This window comes from Mauremys reevesii, linkage group 1 (genome assembly GCF_016161935.1).
Source record: "Mauremys reevesii isolate NIE-2019 linkage group 1, ASM1616193v1, whole genome shotgun sequence".
In the NCBI taxonomy this organism is placed as follows: Eukaryota; Metazoa; Chordata; order Testudines; family Geoemydidae; genus Mauremys; species Mauremys reevesii.
Window position 1 is genome coordinate 163,165,303 of NC_052623.1, and position 22,084 is coordinate 163,187,386.

The following is a 22,084-nucleotide window of genomic DNA, read 5'->3' on the forward strand; positions in this document are numbered from 1 at the left end:
GTGTTCTGGTTTTTGCCTTTTTATTTTTGTTTTCTTTCCTCTAAAGCAGTGGTTCCCAAACTTGAACGAACTGTGAACCCCTTTCACTAAAATGTCGAGACTTGTGAACCCCCTCCTAAAAATGAATACGCCTCTACCTTGATATAACGTGACCCGATATAACACGAATTTGGATATAACGCAGTAACTCGGTGCTCTGGGGGGGGCTGCGCACTCCAGTGGATCAAAGCAAGTTCATTATATCGAGGTAGAGATGTATTTCCAGGGATTTTCTCCTTTACCTGAGTATAAATTATAAAAGCAGTGATCTTGGAAATATACTTTTTTATGACAAGCTTATTGCACATATTTATTATTTATCGTTACAGTATTTTTATTACATTATGAAAACAGCAACTCTTCCAAGATCTCACTTTCGTAGCTTGTATCACTTTGAATAAGCCTGTTATAAGACAAGGCTCGTATGTTTCATCAAGGAGTATCAGATGTGTGAAACAGCATGAAGATATTTAAGAAGCCAACTCAAAGAGTTCCTTCTACACAAGCATGCAGATTTTGAGCAGTCCAGGCAAACAATGCATGTTACAACAAAGCTTAAACTTGTTCTTCATAATCATTTTAAAAACAATACTAGCTGCCTATTTAATTTTAAAAACAGCAAAAAATATCCACCTCTTGGTGAGATAATACATGACTGGGGATAGAAAGGGGTACAGCTTGCTCAGGAAGGAAAGGCAGGGGTGGATGAGGTGTTTTTTAAACTAACATAATTATCCAAAGCACAGGACTTGGTGGTGATGGACTTGAACTACCCAGACATCTGTTGGGAAAATAATACAGCAGGGCCACAGATAATCCAACACATTTTTGGCATGCATTGGAGACAATTTTTTTATTTCAGAAGGTGGAGATAGTAACTTGGGGAAAAGCTGTTCTAAATTTGATTTTGACAAATCAGGTTGAGCATTTGAAAGTGGAAGGCAAATTAGGTGAAAGTGATCATGAAATGATGGCGTTCATGATTCTAAGGAATGGTAGGAGGAAAAAAAGCACAACAAAGATAATGGATTTCAACATGGGTGGGATCTCCCCTTTGGGGAGGCTAGCCCCTGGCTTCACCCCTTCGGTGGGAGTTAGGTATCTAAATACCTTTTATGATCTGGACTAAAGTACACTGTGATGCAGGGTGAGTGCAAGCAGCCTGATGGAAATACAAAAAATGTTTTGGATACTTATGGGGAATTGTGTGTTGTTGGTAACCCTAACTCAGGCAGCATAGCAAAGCTCATATCCCTTGCATAGGCCTTAAAATATCTCAGGCTCTCCAGATCCAAACCTTATTTGTAAATTCCATATGAAGCTAAAGGCATAGTGACAGGTTTCAAAGTAGCAGCCATGTTAGTCTGTATCTGCAAAAAGAACAGGAGTCCTTGTGGCACCTTAGAGACTAACAAATTTATTTGAGCATAAGCTTTCGTGGGCTACAGCCCACTTCATCAGATACAAAGAATGGAGATACATATAGTATGAAGATATATATATATATATACACACATACAGAGAACATGAAAAGGTGGAAGTTGCCATACCAACTCTTAAGATATCTATCTTTGTTCCGTTCTATGCATCTGATGAAGTGCGCTGTAGCGCATGAAAGCTTATGCCCAAATACATTTATTAGTCTCTAAGGTGACACAAGTTGTCCGGTTCTTTTTAAAGGCATAGTGTTGAGAGTGAAAACTAGCACCATAATGGACAGTGATGTTTGCAAGGCAAAATGACATGGGTAGTTACAAACCCTTTGGGCTCTTGGCTGGGAACCCAGCCCAGGGAAGTGCTTGGCCCATCTTGAGTTCTGGGAACCTTCAAGCGAGAAGCAGCCTGGGAGCAACACTGCGCCGGGCAGGTCACAGAAAGACCCAGCGGCGGCGCCTGCCCTGGCTCCGGGGGGTTTGGTCCCGCGGGTGGGAGCGCTCGGGGGACCCACACCGAGGAGCCCGATTTAACACGGGGCGAGGGGAGGTGCCGTTGTCGCTCGCTCCATCACAGGGGCGCAGGGGGCAGCAGCGCCCTCGGGGAGGAGACGCGCGTTGCCCCGGCTCAGGCCGCCACCGCTCGCCCTTCCCCGCCCCGGGGGAGCCCGGCCGGTCCGCGCTGCACGAGCGGGCGCTGCCCTCCCAGCGGAGCCGCCCGAGACCAGCAGGCACCGCCGGCCCGCGGATGGCGGCGCGGCCCCTGCCCGCCATCACCAGCCCGCTCCGGCCCCCGCTGCGGCGCAGCAGCTGCCGGCAGCTTCCCCAAGCCGGCGCCGGGCGGCCGCACGCGCATCTCCCAGGCCCGCCCCCCGCCAACGTGCAGACGCTCCCTCAACGTCTCGTCACGGCCTTGCTCCCTACATCCCCCTCCGCGGCCGGATCTCGCTCCCGCCCCCACCCCCGCCTCTCCCCACTAGTACAGCACCGGCAGGCCGCGGGCTGCTTTTCACCCCAGAAGGGTTCAGAGACGAATACAAACACTCCCCTCACCGCCGCCCCCAGTCTCCCCGGCTAGGGACTATTTTTTCACCCCCTCCCCTCCCCGGCGGAGACGGCAGCCTGGGCACTGCGACGGGTCGCTCCGCGGCAATGGCGGCCGGGCCGAGGCTGAGATAGAGCGAGGAGGGGGAGGCGGGGGGGAGACTCGCTCGCTCGCGGTGGGGGAGGCGTTGACAGGACTATGCCGAGCAGGGCCCTGCCCGCGCCAAACGCTGCCTGAGCCCGTGTCCTGCCTGGGCAGTAGCAGCGGGGCCGCCCCCGACATGGCCGAGCCCTCGGTCCCCTCCTCCGGCGGCGGCTCCCTGCCGCTCATTGAATCAGGTAACAGCGGAGCGCGTGAGGGAGCCGGCCGGGCGCTGCCGGTTCCTGCTGCTCCCCGCCGCCATCTTCCCGGTCATGATTATGAATTACAGTCGGTGAGGGGCTCCCCCGCCCCGCTCCGCCGGCCCCGCGTTCATCGCTCTCCCCCGTCTCTCTTGCAGAGCTCTACTTCCTCGTCGCCCGCTTCCTGACCACCGGGCCCTGCCGCAGAGCGGCGGAGGTGAGTAGAGCCCGGCAGCGCCGCGCGCACCCGCCGCCGCCCGGGGCTCCGGTGCCCGGCCCCGAGCCCTGTGCAGCTGCGGCGGCCGCTGAAGAGACGGCGAGGTTTGGTTCCCCCTCCCTAACTCGTGTGCATCTGTTTCTTCCTTCCCCTGCAGGTGCTGGTGCAGGAGCTGGAGCAGCACCAGGTCTGTGTGTGAAACACTCTCTGCTGCCTTTTCCCCTCTCCTAGCCTCTTACCTTTTTCCTTTAAGTCATTCATCTCCTTAAACAAAAAACAAAACCCCGCATTATTTTGAATTTGATCTCCCCACGCTTCCCCTTTTAATCACTCATTTTTGTTTCTTTTTCAATTTAGTTGCTTCCTAAAAGGTTGGATTGGGAAGGAAATGAGCATTATAGAAGTTATGAAGATTTGGTGAGATTTAAAAAAACAACGTTGAATTAGAATAATAATGTTAATATTAGACCCTCCATTTAATAATAAAAAACAGCCGTTACATTTAATTATTTTTGTATTTCACCCTAGGTCTGGGAGGAGACAGAAGGCTGATTTTTAGAAGGGGTGTTTGACTACTTTACCTTAAACTAACAAACAAAAACATAAGGGGTTAGGGGTGTTTTTAATTGGAGGATATTGTTATGTAGGATAGGCGGGGCTTGAGGTTGTGCCATTTGCCCTTGTTCCTGCCTACCTATGGGGTAGAGCCAATCTGTTAAGAGGTTTCATTTCTGTGTTTCACTAGGAGACTTGTTAAGCAGGTTTTGATTGGATGGTATTTATTTTTTATTTGGTTTCCTACATCTGCTGCTTTCAACAGATTAGGAAACAAAATCACTGGTACAGAAATTGGAGGTGGGGATTTGTAATGGTGTCTTTCTGATTTACTGTCCATAGTGTGTTCTTACTAATCAAAATGTTCCGAAAGATGCCCTTTGGCTCACGGCTGCACAACTTGTGCCAAATTAATTGCACTAGATGTATTTACAACAATTTCAGAGTAGAGATGTAACTGTTCCTGGTGTTCTATCTTACTGTTTCTAAAATACTACGTGATAATGTGTGGCTATGTGGATACAAACTAAAGGGAGGACAGCATCAATAGGAAGTCTGTAGTTCAGTTTATTTATATTACTTTTAAAAAAAGCTTGGAGTAGTTAGTTCCAAGTAATAAACCAGCCTCTGAGTTCCTCTGCTAATCTTTGGAGTTTTACAATCAAATTCTGTTTTTTCCATACTTTGACAAAGTAAAGTGGTATGTGACTGAAGGTACGAGAAAAGAGTGAAATTGACTACACACACTTAAAAAGTGTGAAAAATGTAGTTATAGGTTAAAAACAAAAAGGTAGCCACAAATGTAATTTTGAATTTGACAGTTCCCTTATTTGAGCAAATGTATATAGTACCGCTTTAAATCAGTACACTGAAGGACCAATCCTGCTCACTTTACTTGCATGAAGTCAATAGGATTACGTTCCAAGATCTAGCCTAAATTTTAGGTAAGCACAGAAGGTTTTCTTATGAAGGATGTTACATAGGCCCCAATTCTTCTGCAGTTGTGGTGCTGGCATATTCCTATGCTGAGTCTCATTGACTTTGGGGCTTAATGCTTCTGTCTGTGCATGTGACTGCCTAGGATTGGAGCCTTTGTGTGTGTCTCCCTCCTCCCCTCCAACAACAAAAAAAATTCCTATCTGTGCTGTTAATGGTTTAGGTTATCAAAATTTCTGCTTTTTAACATTTTTTTTTTACTTTGCCATTTATGCTGTTTAGGTACTTTTAATTGTCTAAGTGTAAAAATAGGCTAATCAGTGTCATTCTTTTGGGTTTGGGTTTCAGGGACAGCTGGCAAACATTTAAGACCCCAAACCTGCAATGTTGAGCATTTGGGTGTATTCCATCTCAGACCAAGTACTCATTATAGAATCTGAGCCTGAGCTTAAATAACTGCTGTCGTGAAAACTCAAAAACCAACCATTTAAAAAAAAATATTTTAGTAGGCTTTTAAGAACTTTCTTTAACAAGACTTATATTGGGTATAAATTACACAAAGGTGGTATCTCTTTTTATAAACTGTATTTCATAAATATACTTGAAGGGGAAAATTAAGCTTTCTACTTTGAAGCATCTTGGTCAGTACTCATATCTCTTTAGAGGATGTGGCAAACATTCTTCAATAAATGATGAAAAGATTTAAGTATACTTATTGGTCTACCAAATATTGTTTAGCAATCAGTCTTAGTAACATAATTTACTGTATTATACGTTCAGATATGTTTCAGTGTGTAATAACACTAACTCTTTCACTAAATTCATTTCTCAAGTTTTTAGATACTGAAAATAATGCATAACTTTATTTCAGTGTGATATTAATCACATTTTCTCTTCAGGCCAAAACCAGTATAAATATTATGGTTTTAGAATTTTAAAATGACACTACTTACAGTACTGGAATTTTTTAAGCTAATTTAATGTCACTGTCACTAATAATAGTAAAAATTCCATTTAGTTGTCCTGTTTAAATTCTGCTTAATACTTGTATTTATGTCACTTAATGTTAAGGTGACTTAACTGAGTTCCATTTTCAGATTCTTAGTGCTGCAGTATTTGGGTTTTAAACACTGCTGGGGGTTTCTTAAAATTTCAATGTAAATAATCATTTTTATTTTCAAATTACAGAAAATTTTCTATTGGTCTATATATATATAGATATATATTGAAAACTTAACTTTAAGGCAGGGATGGGCAAGCTTTGGCACGTGGCCCATCAGGATAAGCACCCTGGCAGGCCGGGCTGGTTTGTTTACCTGCTGCATCTGCAGGTTCGGCCGATTGTGGCTCCCACTGGCTGCAGTTTGCCACTCCAGGGCAGTGGGGGCTGTGGGAAGCGGCACGGGCCGAGGGATGTGCTGGCTGCCGTCCCCCTCCGCCCCCATTGGCCTGGAGCGGTGAACCATGAACAGTGGGAGCTGCGATTGGCTGAACCTGCGGACGCAGCAGGTAAACAAACCGGCCGGCCCGCCAGGGGGCTTATCCTGGCGGGCCACGTGCCAAAGTTTGCCGATCCCTGCTTTAAGGTAATTTGGGTGTAATTTAAGTTGTTTGGCCTTTTTAAATATACAGAAGTCAAGGCACTGGTTTTGGTTCTCACAACTATAACTCATCTCCCATGTACATATGAAACATGTAAGCAGATTAGGACAAGTACTTGCCAAACGAGTGTACAGCAATAGTGTGTGGGGGGTCTGATTTTTACTTTTCTGGTTATGGGGCAGCTGCGCCTCAAGTTAAGGTTGACTTATTGAGATTTTGATATTTTTATCTTATGGGAACACTAATTCATTCTTATAAACAAAAATTTGGCCAATTTGTGGAGGCTGTGGAAACCCTAACTTTAAATGTGACTCCTACTCAAGTAGTTTGTCAGTCATGAAGTTGTATATATGTTGTTTTCATTTTTTCAAAGTTCACTGCAAAAGTGAGAAATAAAATGCGCATGTATTTTTGGTTGCAAAATGCTGTGCTTGTGTATACTTGGATTCTAAATTAAGTATATCTGAGAATCCTTTGTGATTTGGGTAAAGGACGTGATCTTATTCCCCTAAGATGTCAGTGGAAGCTTTGGAAGTTTTGCCATTGAGTTGTGAGAGTAGGATTGTTTGCTGCATTTCGTAGTTTCCTTGAAGAATCCAATGCTCTTTCCAGAGGAGCTAGGTAGATGACTTAAGCCTTAAGTGATGTCAGTGGATTATAACTTTCCAGTTTATACAACTTAGTCAACATTGCCAATTATATTAATTTGTCTCGTGTGTTTGACCATAACATAATTTTTTCAGACATACAGTAGACAAAAAACGAGTCAAGGAGCCTTAGTATTTTTGTGGAGTGTTGGTTAAATCAGACAAAAAAAGTGAGCATGAGACATGATGATATCATGTAGAATTGAAACACTGAAATTTGTGTGCATCTGGAGCAAAGTGGTGGTGTTACTTATGCTAAAGCTTTACTCTTAACTGGGTAAAATAGTTTTTGTGGAAAATACTGAATATGAGAGGGTGCTCCAGTCTGAGCCATTTGTGTGAAGTCCTGTATTTTCCATAGTAAGATGCGAATGTATAGTGGGTCTTTCTACAACAGCTTTCCCATTCCTGGGTAATTTTTAAATTATAGAAGTTTAAAGTTTAAAATTCACTACTGTAAAGATCAGAGTTTATATAGCTGATTCTGCTGTATGAATTATATAATATATATATTTAGGCACTTCTAAATGTTAATGTAAATACTGACATAGAATCATATAGTCTAGATATGCCATATATTTGTTTTAAACTTAAATTCTTATCAGGTCTTATCCAACAAACATGTGGCTCCAGATCATTTGTTGCAAATTTGCAAGCGTATTGGCCCTATACTGGATAAAGAGATTCCACCCAGCATTTCAAGAGTGAATTCCTTACTTGGTGCAGGGAGGCAGTCATTGCTACGTACAGCGAAAGGTATTGTTTTATTTTTAATTACTTAAATTTTTGCAATACAGTTGGGCGGGAAGCCTCTCCAGTGGTCTGAGTGCTATTGCTATGTATTAAAAGCAAACAAAAGTTAACCCTACAAATTTTCCAAGACTAAGAGGGGAAACTGAAACAACCCTGGCTGCTAATATTAGCTATTGGCACACAAATAATGTGCAGTCAGCTCACTCCTCCTGCTCTGAAGATCAACAGATTTCAGCTATTTTGGACTAAGAATGGGGACAATGAATTGCAAAATTCAGACCCCTGATAGACAGTACTCTCTTAGCAGCTCCCTTTGTTTAATTTAGACTAAGAATGTTCTTGTTTGAGCACCTCCTCTGACCACAGTCATAAGGAATATCTTTGAGAAAAAGGGATGGGCTTGAATAGAAAGGGCCCAAGTCAGCTAGGATTTTACAGGTCAAAAACAGACAGACTTCACCCATAATCCAATAGAGAGAGAATGCAGATACCTCTCACCTTGTCCACCTAGTACTTTCCAAATACGTTGCCCAGTGCTTGGATAGGGGCACAGATGAGGGCTAGCTTGCTGATGTTCAATCCAGATAAAGTGGAAGTGATGTTGGTAGGATATGGGGAAGCAACTGGAAGATGTCAGTGATTTGTATGAGTGCCTTTACTCTGGGTATGTACCTGCTGTTTTTTATGAGTGTTTGAATACTGTTGGATTCCCAGCTGCTCTGAATGACCAGGACAGCTTTTTTCATGTGCACTTGACCAGGAGTTGACAGTTTCTTTGACCCACACTTTGCTAATTTGATCCATGCTTTTGTTGTTGCAACAATTTAATCTTGAGGTGTGCTATGCATGGAGGTATGTGTGAAACTTCACTTAATACAGCCTTTTCAGTTTCTGAGCAGATTAAGGTATAGTTCCACCTCAAAAAATGTAAAAATAGACACTTGGTGATTATTGCTAGATTGTGAATGTCAGGTGATGAATGTTTAATTTTTGAGCAATGGTTGCACAATTGTTTCTTTCAGAGAGGCTGGCAATTTACTTTTCTTACAGAAAGTCATGACAGTCTCTCTTTCAAAGAGGAGGGACATGTATCTGCCGTCCAGTGGAGGTAGCCAGAACTAATCAAGCTGTCTATGGCTGAACAGATCCACTGATTGAAAATTTGTGGGTGTTATGGAAGAGGCAAAGAAACCGTCTTCTCAGTCATGACAAGATGTTTTAAAAAACACAACCTTTTGCTACCTATCAGATTGGCAGGAGACTACTGTCACCAGTGCTCTATCTGTCTTTAATCCCACTTCAATTGTTGATGGGTCATTGGTAAACATGGTGACCTGTGAGAACAAAGTGGGGGAAGAGAATGCCTAAAAGCCACTTAAGCAATCGTTGAGGACAAAATATTATAAAACCCAACCCAAACCCTTCTTAGAGTAGTTTTTAATTGGAGTAATATTCTCCCTTGGAGCCTTTTGGAAATACTCTGGTTTCTTGTGCCTTCATATACCATCAAGAGGTTCCTAGCTTCAGCTGAGGTCCATTCCAATATCAATTTGTGGAGATACCTCTTTGAGTATCTGCATCAGATCATGATGGGGCTTTGCAGTGTATCAAGGCACTCTGTACACAAATGCCAGTCCCTTTTTGACTCTGCTTGTGGCTCTCAAGGGATAATGTGGTAGTGATCCATTTTTTGGAGTAGGAGAGCTCCTGCACTTTGTATTTGATAGAAATGGCTCACTGTATATAACACCACCAATTGTGCCAAAACCAGTCCAGCAATGTCTTCCCATTCACATTTTAGTAATACATGTGAAGTCAGGGGCCTCATTTCTTATCATGGATAGTTGACAGTAATGCTAGGCTGGTGATTAAGTAATCCATAAGACCTTCAGGTTTTTCTAGTGTATTTGTATGTGAGAGAAATTCTGTGGGGTTTGTATTTTTTAACTGAAAAAACATTTTATGGTGTGGAACTATTTTAGCGGATGCCACTGCATTTCCCAGTTACCTCTCTTCTGTACTTCACTAGCTCCACAGTGAATGAGGCAGTGACTTTGCATTTGTTGTGAATCAGACTTGCTGCCATTTCAGCACTCGACCTGTTAAAATAAATAACTTTTAATATTGGGGAAAATCTCCTCTCTTCCTGTAGTCAAACAACTGACCCGTTGGCACAAATTTAAAAATAATTAAATAAAAGCCACCTTTGGGCAGAAAACAGTCCTATACAATTTCAGCCTAAAAGGTGACAATGTTGGAAAGATATAAAACGGGTAGAATGGAAATGCTTGTGCAACCCGATCTGCAGTACTAGCTACTTACATATAACATGTAAAAAAGTGTTTCTCACAGTGATATTGGATGGACAGAGTGCAGTTCTTTGAGGGGGAACTTCTCATTTTAAATAAATCTTTAAGTGCTTTCATTTTTTTTGAAAAAGGGACCCATAATGCTTTCCAAGAATAGCCTAGACATATGTGATCTTATTTTTATTATCTGTAAACTGCCATGAAGACAGATGTTGCTAAAAATATATTTTGCAAAAAATCTTTATGTTGACTTCGAATAGCCAGAGTTATTTTGTTGCTTTATCACAACCTCAATAATGCAAATAACTCAATTAGTAAATCATTTACTGTATAAATGTAGCATCTGTATTTTGTGCAGAAGTGAGTATGTTGGTACTTCACAAATAATTAAAGTCCTCTGAGCCTTTGGAGCAAGTGACTGTGTGTCATTATCAAATCTCCCTTGCCAGGACAGTGTTGTAACCTGTCTTAAAAATAGGCTTTCAAACTGTTGTTGGAAAGTTTTAGGTTGAGAGGTTCTGAGCTCCTTCAGCTCTTATTAAATTTAATATTGCGGTACAAGGCCCTTTGGCAGGCTTATTCATTACTTGTTTTTGCTAAACTTTATAATGGATTTCAGAACAGTAGCGTTTGTTTCACTTTTCTGAAATGTGCTCTTATGGGTAACTTCCTATGCAACTAACATTGATGTCAAAGATTGCAGGAACACTGTTTGGAAGGGCTCTGCTTTAGCTGCTCTTCGTAGAGGAAGACCTCCTGAAGTTCCTGTAAACTATGGCCCTCCACCAAACCTTGGTACGTAGATGATAAAATCACTTCTAACTTCAGTGTCTTATGTATTTCTTGACACTTATGTTCTCTATGCTTCTCTTCATATAAATAGTAATGGAAATTGCATTTAAGAACCAGCTCTAAAAGTTTACCTATAGAATTTCATTTTACTTCAGTGGGGCTCTGCACGAGCATAGGGGTCCAACCATATAGAATTCATTGCAGGAGTAAGATGTTAGATTCTAAACGAAAGTCTTTCTGCTTTAAAAAAACCCAGTGTACTAATAAGCAAATAGAGATACTTATGGTATCTGCAAGTCGGGGGGTGTTTGGTAAAAAGGACTCTATTGTTTATGAAAGTACATGGCAAAATGTGAGGTAGAAGATGCTGTCTGTCTTTGTATAAAAAAACCAAACTACTTTATCTGGGGTGAGAATAAATTAAAAAGCTGCCCCACTTCTTTGTAGCATAAACTCAGAATAAACTTTGGAGTTCTGTACACAAGCTAGAGAGTCACTTTACTAAATCCAGTAATCTATTGGTTATGGAAGCAAGACAGAGTGGCTATCTACAGGAGACCTGTTTTTTTTATCATCATCATCTAAACCCTCTGGAAATAAGTTTTAAACATGGCTTTTCACAGGACGATTTTTTTTTGTGCTTGCATTCTTTAATCTATTTGCATTTCTGTTTTAGTGGAAGTAAATCGTGCAAAACAATTAACTGGGTGTGCAACATATAGAACATCATTTCCAGGAAGTATGTATCAGCACATAAGGATGCATAGGCGGATTCTTGGCCATCTCTCTGCAGTCTACTGTGTTGCATTTGATAGGACTGGACACAGAATATTTACTGTGAGTTGACGCTGTGAATGCTGGGTCTTCTAGAACTATTTCTAATTGGATATCGGAAAGTAGCTTTTAAATGCTCAGTATTTATGCCTGAAATATTCAGATCTCAAAATTTAAAGTTTAGAAATAAAGCTAATGAGCTCCTGCACTTCATTTGGGTGAATTGTTAGGCATGTGTATGGAGGGGAGCATTTTTGAACTTTAGCCGTTATTGCTTATTAGGTACTGATATCTACATACATGCTTTTTTCTCTGATACATTTCTGTGTTTTGGGTGTTGCATGTTTGTGAATAGTGGAGAAGGTGGCTGGTTTTATGGTAAAGAGCTTTTGTTTAACTGCCATTATATTGTGGATTTGGTAATGGAGAGAAAATTAACAAAAAGATTATTTTGATGTCATTTCAAATGTCTTCTGCTTGTGTTTGATATAAAAAACTGCTGTTATCTATTTGGATGAAACTAGGTACTGTGAACTTCAGAGTAAGCCAAAATAACAAGGGATCACTTTTGTTTTATCAAACAGGCTGAAACTAACTTTTTTCCATTTAGGGCTAGATTAACAGAAGGATTTAATCAGCTAAAAGAGAAGTTAGATGCCTAAATGTTGAATTTAGGCACCACTGAGATCCTCAAAACCTCTGCTCAGCTGGTGTCTAAAATTCCCCAGTGTCTCTGAGTTCCCACCAGCAGTGTCCCCTAGATGCCTAGGTTTCTGCTAATGAGTATGCACACACTCCAGGTGCCTCTCTCATGTCTAAGCCCCAGCAGGATCTTCAGGCTGGGTGTTGCCCCACTTGTGAGGCTTGATCCAGTTGTTGTTCTCAGAGCATGCCAGAATACTCTGTTGATGCTGGGAGGGAATGATGGCGTGGGGGGAAAAGGAGGCAGCCTCTCTTAGCTTTATTCCAGTGGCTAGAGCACTCCCTTGTATGTGGGAGTTCCTTGTTTGTTTCTCTCCTATACCGATGTGGCAAAGAAATTTGAACTTGGATTTCCTACCTCTCAGGTGAGTGCCATAGCTCTTGGATTATACATCAGACCCTCGCTAGAACACGTGTCTTTATAGTGTGAATACGATTATAGCGGGGGACCACGCATGGATCCCAAATTTAATTACCTTCATTGGAATCCATGGTAACGCGGTCCCCGCTATAATGCGGTCCCCATGTTAACGCAGGACCGCACATGGATCTAAAACCCTGCGTTCTAGCGACAGTCTGGTGTACTCATTTTTTCTGTCTTTGGCTCAGTGAATATTTAATTATTTATGCACAGTGGAATAGCCTCAACAGGAGAGATTGAGACCCACACCAAAATATTCTATAGTCCAGTGGCTAGGGCTCTCACCTGAGAGGTGGGAAATCCAAGTTCAAGTCCCTACTCCACGTTAGGCAGAGGGGGAAATTGAGTCTTCCACACCCCAGGTGAGTGCTCTAACCACTGGGTTAAAAGTTGGAGGCTGCTTCCTCCCCTTTCCCATGGTTGTTTCTTGAAAAAAACAGCTTAGGCACCTAACTCCAGGTGAGGGTTCATGGGTGAGAATCCCAAGCAGAGATAGATGCCTAATTCGATGAAAGGGATGGAGTTTAGTTCACATCCTTCTCGGTATTTCCCATTGGCTAATTTAAGACGTTCTCCACTGTGTACTGGTTTTTGTGGATTCCATTCTTAAGTGCTTAATTCTCCCCTTGTTTTATATAAGCAGACTGGGTGCCTAGTTCAGGGCTGTGGATTCCAAAGGATGACAAAGTGCCTACATCTTTTTGTGACTTGAGCCACTATGCAATATGACTAAATTTTAGATTCCATAAACACCAATAGCATAAGCTGGTTTTAATAGAAAATCTTAATTTTCCAGACTCAGAATGGATTTCATCATCTCTAAAGACAAAACTGAAGCAGATAGTGTCTTGAGTATGTATAAACTTGAACTTATGCCAGATTCTGTAACCCTTTTTTCTTAGGGTTCAGATGATTGCTTGGTGAAAATTTGGTCAACTCACAATGGCCGGTTGCTCACCACACTACGAGGTCATTCAGCCGAGATTTCTGATATGGCTGTGAATTATGAAAACACTATGATTGCAGCTGGAAGCTGTGATAAAATGATCAGGGTATGGTGTCTGAGAACTTGTGCACCAGTTGCTGTGCTCCAGGGACACACGGGATCCATTACATCTTTACAGGTATATTTCTAATTAATGGGCATGTCTATCCTTCGTCTTGTAGCTTTGTGTTATCAACGTCTAATAGCACACAAGCATTAAAAACATACTAATACCATAATGATGATTAGTTTTTTATGCCTCTAAATTCATTGTAAAAAACATTGACCGTTTTAGTGTAAAACAGAAGGGTAACGTGTTTTATTTGATCTTCTGGTTTTATTTTGCTGTTAGTAAGAATTGTAGTATTGGATAAAAAGCTGGTATCTTATTTTGATAAATGTATATAAGTGAAAAGTGTTGTCCAAATAGAAGCAAACAGCAATACGGTAAAAGACAACATTCAGGAGTCAGATTTATTTTGCTGTTCTCTTGCCTCAGCCTGACTGACACACCCTACACTTCTAACTAGCTAGAATTTTGGCTGATAGTAGTGTTTTTAAAAAAAAAAAAAAACTCATGCAGTGCTTAAATATTGTGAAGGTCTTGACTTGAGGAAAGTACATATGAAAATATTTATAAGTGTTCCAGCAAATTGAAGTGCAAGACATGTTCAAAAATCAAAGAAACAAGTTTAGACATTAAACACTTAACTTTCAGCAAGTTCAGATGTTGTGAAGAGAGGAAGCCAGTTGCGGCCCCATGTGGCTCTCAAATCACAGAATTCCATTTATAAAAAAAGCAAACTCGAAGGCACTAGGCTGACTAAACCTATAAACAAAATCTGAGATAAATTGGACAAAAAATATAGGCCTGATCTATCATCAAAACTTAGGTCAACAAAGCTACGGCATTCAGGGGTGTGGAAAAATCTACACCTGAGCACCATAGCTGTGCCAACCTAATCCCTGGGGTAGACATAGCTAGGTCAACAAAAAAAGTTCTTACATTGACCTAGCTACTGCTGCTTTGGAAGTTGGAGTTATTACAGTGACAGGAAAAACCCATTCCATAACTGTAGTCTGTGTCTATGCTACAGGGTTAGAGTGGCATAGTATTACCAGATTTGCCTGTTACTTTGGGGTATGCTCATTTATTAGGGTTACTCTTCTTGGGACAGGAGGGTTTCTGTAATTCTATCAATGTACTGCTTTTGTCACTTGTGTTCTCATACGGAGCTCTACTTCTCCCTTCTGCAAGTTCCCTCCCAATGGAGCTATCCTGCAGGACCGACGTTCCCCAGGGCTGGGTTCTTCCAGCCCTAGAATCAGATGAACGTACACACACAAACATTAACAGAGCGTGTCTGAGGGTATGTCTGCACTATGGGATTATTCAGATTTTTACAGAAACCAATTTTTGGAAACAGATTGTATAAAGTTGAGTGTACGCGGCCACACTAAGCACATTAATTTGGAGGTGTGCATCCATGTACTGAGGCTAGCGTAGATTTCCAGAGCATTGCACTGTGGGTAGCTATCCCATAGTTCCCGCAGTCTCCCCCGCCCATTGGAATTCTGGGTTGAGATCCCAATGCATGATGGGGCAAAAACAGTGTCGCGGGTGATTCTGGGTAAATGTCGTCAGTCAATCCTCCCTCCGTGAAAGCAACATCAGACAATCATTTCACGCCCTTTTCCCTGGATTGCCCAGGCAGACGCCATAGCACGGCAACCATGGAGCCTGTTCAGCCTTCTTTCACTGTCACCATATGTCTACTGGATGCTGCTGGCAGATGCGGTACTGCAGTGCTACACAGCGGCATCCCCTTGCCTTTTGCAAGTTAGCAAAGATGGTTACCAGCTCTACTGTACCGTCTGCTGCTTTGCAAGTTGACAATGACAGTTACCAGTCATATTCTACCGTCGCTGCTGTCATGGGCGCTTCTGGCCGGCCTCGGTGAGGTCGGTCGGGGGCGCATGAACAAAAATGGGAATGACTCCCCAGGTCATTCTCTTCTTTAAGTTTTGTCTAATGGAGAGTCAGTCCTGCCTAGAATATCAGGCAAGCCTACTAAAGAACCAGAGAGGCAACCGGCTGCTCTGCGTCAGAGCCCCAGACATCCCGCAGAAATGATGAGCTGCATGCCATTCTAGGGGGTGCCCCTACAACAACCCCACCTGTTGCTTCCCTCCTCCCCCACTCCTCCTGGGCTACCGTGGCAGTTATCCCCCATTTGTGTGATGAAGTAATAAAGAATGCATGAATAAGAAACAACACTGACTTTATTGCCTCCGAAAGCAGAGATCAAAGCGGGGAGGGGAGGGCAGCCTCCAGCTGCTATGATATTCCAGGAAGGAGTGAATCTCCATTAGACAAAGCTTAAAGAAGAGAATGACCTGGAGCCATTCCAATTTTTGCCCAGGCGCTCCCGGCCGACCTCACCGAGGCCAGCCAGGAGCACTCACAGGATGACGATGACGGATATCAGTCATACTGTACCATCTGCCGTCCGCAAGGGAAGGGAATGCTGCTGTGTAGCGCTGCAGCATCGCGTCTGCCAGCAGCATCCAGTAGACATATGGTGACATTGAAAAAAGGCGAGAAATAATTTTTTCCCTTTGCTTTCACGGAAGGAGTGGGGGGTGGGGTGCGGGCGACGACATATACCCCGAACCACCCGCAACAATGTATTTGACCCTTCAGGCTTTGGGAGCTCAGCCAAGAATTCAAATGGTTTTCGGAGAGTGTGGGAACTGTGGGATAGCTACAGTCGTCAGTCGCCCCTCCCTCCGTGAGCATCCATTTCATTCTTTGGCTTTCTGGTACACTTGTCTCAGCTCCTTAAGTTTCAGCACTGTGTCGAGTCCCTGTTGTGGCCTCTGTCCATCATAGCCTTGGAGATTTTTTCAAATGTTTTGGCATTTCGTCTATTGGAACGGAGTTCTGATAGAACAGATTCATCTCCCCATACAGAGATCAGATTCAGTATCTCCTGTACAGTCCATGCTGGAGCTCTTCTTTGATTCTGGAACTGCATGGTCATCTGTGCTGATCAGCGCTCCACGCTGGGCAAACAGGAAATGAAATTCAAAAGTTTGCGGGGCTTTTCCTGTCTACCTGGCCAGTGCATCCGAGTTCAGATTGCTGTCCAGAGCGGTCACAATGGTGCACTGAGGGATAGCTCCCAGAGGCCAATACCGTTGAATTGCAGCTACACTAACCCTAATTTGAAATGGCAAAACCGATTTCAGCGTTACTTCCCTCGTTGGGGTGGAGTACAGATATCGATATTAAGAGCCCTTTATATCGAAGTAAAGGGCTTTGTTGTGTGGACGGGTGCAGGGTTAATTCGGTTTAACGCTGCTAAATTTGAGATAAACTCGTAGTGTAGACCAGACCTGAGAGGACTGGATTAATCAGCACTCCCAAGCTAATTCCTTTTATGTCACTGGACTCAGTAGGCTGGGTCGAGCAGCATTTCCAAGCTGTCACCCTCATAGGCCCTTGGATTCAGCAGGCTGGGTTGAACAGCACCTCCAAGCTGTCACCCTCAAATGCCATGGGCACTGCACCGGAATAGAGTATACCTGAACAAGCTGGATCGAGCAGCATTTTCAATCTGCCACCCTTATATGCCCCTAGACTCAGCAGACTCGTATGTCCCATTTCCATTCCCTATCCCCACTTTCACATTACAATTGTTCTGGTAGTAACCCACCCGATGAGCAAACCCCACAGGATTTTTGTGCGCTGCAGGCATCTTTATTTTAGCTATGAGGAGCATTGCTGCAGAGGGAATGAGGAAGCCAAAACAACACCCACGAGAGGGAGGGAGAGAGAAGCAACCAGCTTAACCATGAACGTTATTTATTGCCAGGTAATAATTATAGGGGAGCCAAAAAAACAAAACAGTTATAATATTAAATCTAATTTAAATTTAATTATAAAAGTTAGATTTAGAAAACTATAACTGATCTCGCAAGTCAGGGTCAGAAGGCTATATCGAGAGAGATGGGTTCTCATCACTCTATGAAGCTTGAATCAATTGGGGTTCCCAAGTGGTGGTGGTAGCTGAGGGATCGGAGTGCTGGAGACAGGCAGAGCCCCCAGCACGATCAGTCAGGAGAAGATGAAGTCCCAATGGAACTGATGCAGATTTTGGATCCAGGCATCAAAACACTTACTTGAGTATGGGTAGGAGTTTTTGTAGGGAAATAACAATGGTTCAAGGGAGAACACTGGATTTGTTTATGGGTAAACTGATGGCTCATGGGAATACACCTCTACCCCGATATAACGCGACCCGATATAACACGCATTCAGCTATAACGCGGTAAAGCAGCGCTCCGGGGCGGACGGGGCTGCGTGCTCCAGCGGATCAAAGCAAGTTCGATATAACGCGGTTTTATAAGGCGATAAGTTTTTTTTTTTGGCTCCCGAGGACAGCGTTATATCGGGGTAGAGGTGTATACCAAAGTTGTTTTGTTCAGGCTAGACAATAGGAGCTGATCATTCCTGCAATGGGCAGTGTTCTTTCCAGGGAGCTCCCAATGCAATTAGGCAGGCAGCTTCAGTATTTTGGATACCAATAAAGGATTTATTACTAGAATTGGTCTGATAACTACTGAGCTGGGTATGTGCAGGTGTGGGTTCATTAACATCTGGAGCAGAGATCCCCTATGATGCAGTGCTTTTCTGGTCCCATAGTTCAGTGTGGTTCTTGCCTTGGAATCTCTGTTCTCTATTCTGTATGCTAATGGAGATGCCTCCCTGTCCCATCTTTGATGCAGATGAGGCTAGGGGAGTTTCCTTAATCCTGTCACCCTTGTCCAGAGGCGTTTAGGTGTCTCCCCTACTGCCTTTTCATTGCTTTTTGTAAGTCTGTCTTCTGATCGGCTTTGGTTCAAGCAGAGGCTGGGTGGGGGGAAGGTCTTTCATGAGTCAGACAGGCTGGGTACTGCACCCTGGTTCCCCAAGAACACAGAGCTGGTAGGTAACAATAGCTTCAGTGGTGTAGCTGTGCTGCTGTAATGCCTTTAGTGTAGACATGACCAGGGATGTTTTTGTGTTCAGTCAGGAAAGCTAAAGAGAAATTAATTCAGTAATAGCAGTTAGACTAGTCAGAGGAAGCACTAAGATTAGCTAGCCTATAGGAGGACAAGTACCTGACTCTCTCAGTTGGTGGCCAAAGTCTAGGGAAATTCTGCTGCCCGTGTGATAAGAGCCTGGACTTAATGGCTCTGTTATGTTAATACCCTCTGACAGTGAAAATTAGTTACTACTTTTGTATTTTGAGACAAATTACTTTGAGACAAATAACTTCTAATTCATCCAGTAAAAATTTTACAGCAAATTGATGTTCTGATAGGTTGAAGGGGGAGCAGCAGTAGAGTGGCAGGTAAATGTGGCAGGTTATTTTAAACTTTGTGGTTTTGACATGACTGAATTTTCTTTCAAAGTGTATGTATGGTATTGACATATTTACCGGTAATAAGGTCAGAATTTTCAAAACTATAGGTGCCTAAAGTTTGACTTCTAAATCCATTGCGGAGGGGGACCTAATGAAAGTTACTGTGGTTTTCTGACATAACCCCTTCTCCCACTGAAGTTAATGAAAGAATAGTTTTGGTTCTTTTTTAATAAAAGGACAATATTAGGGTAAAATTTACATATTTCATTTAAGAGAAAATACATTAATACTGAATGATACAAAACAAAAATAAAACTCATATGCACGAAAACACACTACCTCAACTGTTTTATGTCTACATAAATTATTAAAATCAAGACTTTAAAATATTGTACTCTTGTCACTTACATTGTTTCCATTTCTCTCAGTTTAGAGTAAAAATAGACTAATCAGTTTCACATCCCACTTGCATGTTAGGATGTTGTGAATATTGCAGGGGAATATTCCTTTCAAAGAACCATTTCTCAGGTTTAATATCAATTTATTTTAAACTTATACCATAAAATATTCCAAAATTTTATATTTCAGAATTAAATTGATTTGATAATGTGTTAAGAAAAACACCCTGTGCTTGAGAAACAGCAGTCCAGTTTCTGACTTTATCTTAAAACACACAAACATAGGACTCGTATTTTGGGAATAAACAATCATAAGTGTATTCTGTATGTTCTGTTGTGTGTAGTAGGTAATCTATTCTCTACTTTCAATATATAATGTACTTTAATGTGAGTACTGTGTTTTAATCATAGTCTTTCAAACTTTGCATATTTTAGGACCTTATAATTCCACTTTTAACAAATCATACACATGTTATTTATTAGAAAATTTATACAATTTGCCACCAGTGCAGGCTGGTTTGGGGAAGAGAGCGGAAGGCTGGCATCTTTACCACACCCTTGTCTTACAGAAATCAATAGAAGATAAGCTCTTTTTCACCCAATTCTGTTTCCCTCCAGCACTCTGGAGTTGAGGTTCCTTTTCATTCTTGCACAGTTTGTGGTGCTTGTAAGCATTGCTTAGTCTCAGCACCCATTATGCATGACTTTTTTAAAATGCAGAATGCGAGTAGGCTGGTGGATTTGAGTATTTGTACCTGAGACAGTTGTATTGACTTTTTTCTTGTTGGCTGTAGATAAGCTTTGTGGCTTTAATACTACTTTTACAAAATTTCATAAGGTTTTTGGTGTTGGGAAGAGTTGAAAAAGTTAATCACTGTGTATGTTGCTTTTCACATCTCCTGTGTAGCTCTTTTTAAAGAGGTAGTTACCTGCGTAGGTTTGAATCAGTATCCTTAAAGAAAAACGTCAGCATGTGAACTTACACGTACAGAGCAAGTTACCTGTAAATGGTTAGATAATGCTAGTTTAAGTGTGTGACCTGGTTAAAACAATGTATAACAAGTACCTGCTTAGAGCAGATTTCCTCCACTGTCTTTAGAATGCTGTGTTTGCTACCTAGAAAGATTCACTGACATTTTCAGTGAACTGCGATAGTCAATTGAGATTTTTAAAAGGAGTAAAACATCTCTTGCACTTTCCTCTTTTTTCTTTTAAATATAGTTATGGCTGGAATATACAAGAGAAACCCAACTTAAAAAGGAAATTTAAGATGCAAACCTTCTATTTCAGGACCTATAACTTTGTTGTATGTGTCAGCAATTGAATTTCAACTGTTCCCATTCATTAGAATCTAGAATAATTACAAAATTATATGAACTTGTAAAAAAGTTCTTATTTTCTTTCTTATGGAATTTCAAACGGAACATTGTCATTTAAAAAAAAATTGCAAGTTTTTAGCTTAACATTTCTTGTATATGGCTTTAACTTTAGTTTAGTCCAATGGTCAAAGGCTCCATGCGCTACATGGTCTCTACTGGTGCAGATGGAACAGTTTGCTTTTGGCAATGGGATGCAGATTCCATGAAATTCAGGTATGTAAGTGGGTTGCTGTTTAGCTCTTCAGATATCTTCCCTTTCTTGATTATAAGATGGCAGTTATTTTAGGGAGTGTAAATTGACTTGTTGAATATAAATAATCTTTTGATGTTTACACATAGAAAAGCTTAAAATATCCCATACAGCAGCCTACAGAATATTTTTAAGTGCCATTACACACTGCATTCATTACAGAATTGTGCTCGATTCATTGTCCTGAGGAACGAACAAACCAATTCACTAGATTCTTACGACATCAGAAACACTGTGGGAAAAGTAAAATTGAAAATCTTAGTATATTAGACCCATATAGTAAAGGTATTTTTGCTGTCTTTGAGTTTGACAGTTCTGTTGTTCTGGGACCCCCTACTTTTGTTCATTCCATGAAACTTGTGTGTACAAATGTATTTAAAAGATGCTGTTACCATGTTCAATTAATAACTGACACAATTTACAGTTTTGGTATGAAATTTGTTTACTAAATTAGTAATTAGGCTATTCCTAGTACTAAGCAGAATACATGATCAGAATATATTTAACATTATTCCATGGAAGTGTTCATAATATCTAATACAGAATCCTCAAATTTGTTGAAGTGTTCCAGTATGTCTAATGTGGAAACTTCCAGTACTTGATCAAAAAAGCCTGTAATTCAGATTGTGAAAAGAAGTCATTTATGCCTGTGCCAGTGAAGTCAGTGTAGTTGCAAAGGTGTTACTAAGTCACAATTTGGCCCAAAGAGCATTTTACGGATATGTGACACAGAAAAGTCTCAGGTTCACTCTCTGTTCCCAGTTTTAGTTTATAGGGCTAGTAGTTTAAAAATAAGTTTTTAAAAAATAAATATAAGTAATATTTACTTCTATAGTGCATTTCAACTGTAGATCTCAAAGCACTTTACATTTAATATTGTCCAAAGTCCCCAATCAGGATTTGGCCCCCATTGTGCTGGGTGATGTACAAACATAAAACACAATTCTTGCCTTATAATATGAGGGGGTTTTGTAAACAAAAAATGTGTTCTGGAAGTCATTAAGGTAATTAACATGGAAACATACAATGCCATTTGTACAGTTAATTTTTGGAGTAGAACAGCATTTCAGTTGCAGGATTTTTTTCCTTAATTAA

The 22,084-nt window shown here is 41.6% G+C and overlaps 1 protein-coding gene across 1 annotated transcript in view; it reads left to right on the forward strand.

Annotated features, from left to right (window-relative positions):
- Positions 1–2,476: 2,476 nt before the first annotated feature.
- Positions 2,477–22,084, forward strand: part of BRWD1 (bromodomain and WD repeat domain containing 1) — a 115,187-nt gene continuing 95,579 nt past the window's right edge. The window contains exons 1-9 of the mRNA XM_039527263.1: positions 2,477–2,855; positions 3,017–3,075; positions 3,233–3,262; positions 3,433–3,492; positions 7,421–7,571; positions 10,574–10,672; positions 11,346–11,506; positions 13,469–13,690; positions 20,852–20,952. Coding sequence (XP_039383197.1) covers positions 2,798–2,855; positions 3,017–3,075; positions 3,233–3,262; positions 3,433–3,492; positions 7,421–7,571; positions 10,574–10,672; positions 11,346–11,506; positions 13,469–13,690; positions 20,852–20,952 — 941 coding nt within the window. The 5' untranslated portion in view covers positions 2,477–2,797. The remainder of the gene's footprint in view (positions 2,856–3,016; positions 3,076–3,232; positions 3,263–3,432; positions 3,493–7,420; positions 7,572–10,573; positions 10,673–11,345; positions 11,507–13,468; positions 13,691–20,851; positions 20,953–22,084) is intronic.